Source organism: Cibotium barometz, chromosome 39 (assembly GCF_041138505.1).
Source record: "Cibotium barometz isolate CiBa-2024 chromosome 39, ASM4113850v1, whole genome shotgun sequence".
NCBI classification, from domain to species: domain Eukaryota; kingdom Viridiplantae; phylum Streptophyta; class Polypodiopsida; order Cyatheales; family Cibotiaceae; genus Cibotium; species Cibotium barometz.
In genome coordinates, this window is record NC_141084.1 from 23,910,501 (window position 1) to 23,914,832 (window position 4,332).

The 4,332-nt window shown below is 42.0% G+C and overlaps 1 protein-coding gene across 1 annotated transcript; it reads left to right on the plus strand.

Annotated features, from left to right (window-relative positions):
- The first annotated feature begins 771 nt into the window (after positions 1-771).
- LOC147615896 (silicon efflux transporter LSI2-like) lies at positions 772-3,777 on the plus strand. The gene is made up of 3 exons (XM_086778523.1): positions 772-2,367; positions 2,593-2,782; positions 3,380-3,777. The coding sequence occupies exons 1-3, from the start codon at positions 1,132-1,134 to the stop codon at positions 3,643-3,645; spliced, it is 1,692 nt and encodes a 563-aa protein (XP_086634649.1). The 5' UTR covers positions 772-1,131; the 3' UTR covers positions 3,646-3,777.
- Positions 3,778-4,332: the final 555 nt, after the last annotated feature.

The following is a 4,332-nucleotide window of genomic DNA, read 5'->3' on the forward strand; positions in this document are numbered from 1 at the left end:
CTTTTTTTCTAACTGAGGAATCGAACTTAATGGAAAAATGCATAGGTTAATCAAATTTATAACTAAATTTTAAATTTGTAAAATCAAGGTTAGGCAAAATTACAACAATTTTTTTTGATTTGAGCCATGAAAATGACACTAAGGGATTGTTTTTTTTAAAACACTGATCAGAGTGATTAAGAAATGAATTCTCCTTGAAAAAAAAGGGGGGGAAAAAGTTAAAGCAGAAGAAGAAAAAACCTCTTTGCTTAGAAGAGTAAACAAAATGTGTGAAAAGAAAAGGACCTAAGATACGAGAACAAACGTACGCAGGGAGAGAGAAACCCGTCTGCCGTGCTTCACACACACACACACACACACACACACTCTCACTCACTCACACACACAAGAACAGACACTCCCTCAAAGACCAGCTCTCTGTTCTGTTGCTGTCACCCAAGGCTTCACGCCCTCTGCAGAAGGTTCTCTTGTTTTACCCGGTAAGTCGGTCGCCCTCCCAATCTCCTTGCTTTATATAATGTTGGCTTTGCATCTTCTCCATAACCATAGCCCAACATACCCGTTCTATCGTGTTTGGGATTTTCCGTTTTGGCGCACTTCCCCCCCCCCCCCCCCCCCCCCTTTCTCTGCAAAACGCTTGAATCCTTCTATTTGATTTCGATTTTGTCAGGATTCTTGCCATTTTACAGAAAATCCTAATCCGTAGGACTTGGTTTCTTAATCTAACCTTGGCTAGGTTAGAACCTGATCTGTCTCTCTGTGTTTGTGCAGTTATTTGTTGTCATTCTGGGAAACCCTAATGGGACATTGTGGGGTATTCTTTGTTACTTAATCCAACCCTAACATGGGACATTCTGGGCTATTTTATGTTCCTTGATTTAACCCTGAATTGGTTTTGTTTTGGGCTGTCTGTTTGTTTGTCTCACCAACCCTTCATAGTCTGTTTTATCTAAAGTGACCCTCATTTGACTGTTTTTTTCTTTCTTTTTTCTAATCTAACCTTAATTTTGAAGGCTTTTGTCGTATTGGGCTGTTTCTGTGCTTCTTAATTTGAGAAAATTTCATAGAAAATTGAACAGTCAAGTCACAGCTGGCTTATTATCACCTAATTTTTCCATTAACTCTCCCAATATGGCCCTTGCACCCACTCGGAAGCTGGTTTTTGGAAGTATCTCTTTCTTGGTTTTCTGGGTGCTAGCAGTTTTCCCCTCTTTCAAGCTCCTGCCAATTGGGCGTACTGGAGGTGCCATAGCCGGGGCTGTCCTTACTGTAGCATTGCAAGTAGACTCCCCAAAGAAGGCCTACGAGTCTGTTGATTTGTCAATCTTGGGTCTGCTGTTTGGCACCATGGTGGTCAGTCTGCACTTAGAGAGAGCTGACATGTTTAGATACTTGGGAAATGCACTCTCTTGGAAGAGCAAAGGAGGCAAAGACCTTATCTGCCGCATTTGCATATTGAGTGCCATCTCTAGTGCTCTTTTCACAAATGATACTTCTTGCATTATCCTGACAGAGTTTGTTTTGAAGCTATGCAGACAGAAAGGCTTGCCACCCAAGCCTTTCTTAATCGCTCTCGCAACCAGTGCCAACATTGGCTCGTCGGTCACACCTATAGGAAACCCGCAGAATTTAATCATCGCTGTCCAGAGCGGCATTTCATTTGGAAGGTTTTTGCTCGGCTTACTGCCATCTGTTTTACTGGGATCTTCAATAAACACCGTTCTTCTTCTTTTGGTTTACTGGAGGCAGCTTTCGCCAGTTGAAGACACCGAGAGGAAGGGGGGCAGTGGAGGAATAGCAGCAGGAGCAGGACTTGTTCTGGGCTTGGATGGTGAAGGGAAACTTGGACCAGCGGTGCTGCCGCAGCCTGCGGCGGTTGATCCTGGAAGTGTCACAAGCTCGAGAGAGAGTTTCTTTGAGATTGCACCTGAATACTTTGATAATCATGGTCATCCTTCTTGTGAAGCTAGAGGCCAACATGAAGAGACAAAGGATGTGCCAACAAAGTCTAATCCTCTGCAGGACTATGGTAGTTTAGGGATAGTCATAGCGGAAAGACAGCAAGGACTCAATGGACTTGTAGGAGATTCTACATCACCCGTTCCACTCGCACCGCCGCCTGCTGTGGAAGTAGCAAAGTGCTGCCCAGGACCTCCTTCAAGGAGTGCATCTGTGAGTTTTTTTGAGGAAAAGACAACAACATGCACGAGATGGAGGAAGAGGTTGCGGAAGTGCGGTGTGTACCTTGTGACAGCCGGTATGCTTGGCGCACTGCTTTATGGGCTGGACTTATCATGGAGTGCCCTCACAGCCGCATTTTTGCTGATGGTCCTTGATTTTCAAGATGCAAGACCCACCCTTGATAAGGTGCAGATCAACACTCACGACGAATGCTCCTAATTATACAGTTTAACAATGTTTTCCCATCAATTTAAACTATGTCAACCTTTGTGTTTTGTAACTTGTGCCTTACCCATACGCTTTGCTTACTCAAGGCAAGCTTGTGTTAAAGTGAATAATGCATGTCAAAAGTATCAGGAGGAGGTGGCATTGCAGGATTGTTCTGATGATCTCATATATGTGTCTATGCAGGTATCATATGCACTCTTAGTTTTTTTTGCAGGAATGTTCATTACTGTTGACGGATTCAACACCACGGGCATCCCTGGAACATTTTGGGAGATCGTGGAGCCACATGCACGCATCAACAGTGCCAGGGGCATCATAGTTCTTGCACTGGTTGTGATTGTGTTGTCCAACGTCGCCTCCAATGTTCCAACTGGTGGGTTCTTAAACCACCACTTAATTTTGCAGTTAGTGGTTTTGTTTCTGTAATATTATGATACGAAATCAATATTTCTTGACCACATTGAAGTCTTTGCATTCTTAGAGATGTTGTAGGCATTGTCTCAAGAAGTGTTCAGAAGCTTCTGCTTGAGAGAGATTTTCAAGGACAAAACGGCAAGGTTTGAGTTGATAATACGTGCGTACCTACCTACCAGAATAAAAAATGTAGGTAGAAGCTATAACATCATAGGAGGATATAGAAAAGAAATTGGTGAATATGTAATGATGGTGGAAGAGGGGTAAGGAAGATAGTGGAGTAATGTAGTAGTAGGCAATATTTTGGAGATAAAAGAAGACAAAAAGAATAGCTGGGATACCAATATGAGGATGGTTTGGAAAGAGAGAGAAAGAAAGAAAGACCCAATGGGGCTACCTATGAGACCAAAGTGATACCATAATGTCCATCGCATATCTCATCATGGACTGGAAAATAAAATAGAAATGAAACAAAGAGAGAGAGAGAGAGAGAGAGAGAGAGAGAGAGGATGCTTTTCTAAGTTCCATGTTGATAAAAATGCTTGTCATTTTGCAGTATTATTATTGGGATCACGAGTCTCGTCATCTGCAGCTTCAAATGGTGCTAGTGTTGCAAGGGCATGGCTTATCCTGGCTTGGACAAGCACGATCGCTGGTAATTTGACGTTAATAGGCTCTGCTGCGAACTTGATTGTCTGTGAACAAGCAAGGAAGGCACAATTTCTCGGTTATGAGCTCACATTTTGGAACCATTTAATGTTTGGGCTGCCATCAACCTTAATTGTAGCTGCTGCTGGCCTGTACCCAATAAAGCTGAATTGAGTCAATTTATGGACTCATAAATTGACTCAATTCATATGGCAAACCCACTTGTGGCATACACTTCCCATGCTGAAGCCTCAAATTTTTAATTTATCAAGAAATAACAGAGTTAGTATCTAATCTCACTTTTAAGGTCATATGCAAGATGGCAATGACAGTCTCTCAAAATGGGAAAATGGGTTCATGTTACTGCTTAACGGATGATGACAAATATCATGTCATCATCCATGAAAAGGGGTTACCAAAGACTTGATGGATTCAAGGAAATCTAAGTATTTATGTAATTCATGTTACTGCTTAACGGATGATGACAAATATCATGTCATCATCCATGAAAATGGGTTACCAAAGACTTGATGGATTCAAGGAAATCTAAGTATTTATCTAATTCATGTTACTGCTTAATGGATGATGACAAATACTTCCACAGTTTTTGGGCCAAGTGTGGGAACTTAAAGCCTGAACCATAAATTCTACACCCTAAACTTGTGTTGAGGATGTGGCCTCGCATGGAGAAAGGAATGATATGGACATCTTTAGATTGAAAATGAGTTTGGGCTTGCAGTATTGGTGCACCTTTGTTGTTAAGCATGCGTCATCATGCCCCGCATGCTAGCAATTGCATGTAGCAAATGCATGCTCTCTCTCTCTCTCTTAAGCACATTTTTTTAATCAAGCTTGATATCA

Bases quoted from the DNA above. Each gene is read 5' to 3' on its own strand.
- LOC147615896 (XM_086778523.1), top strand. From the start codon at position 1,132: ATGGCCCTTGCACCCACTCGGAAGCTGGTTTTTGGAAGTATCTCTTTC. The intron at 2,368-2,592 runs GTGCAGATCAAC...GTGTCTATGCAG, and splicing joins CAAGACCCACCCTTGATAAG to GTATCATATGCACTCTTAGT. The intron at 2,783-3,379 runs GTGGGTTCTTAA...GTCATTTTGCAG, and splicing joins CGCCTCCAATGTTCCAACTG to TATTATTATTGGGATCACGA.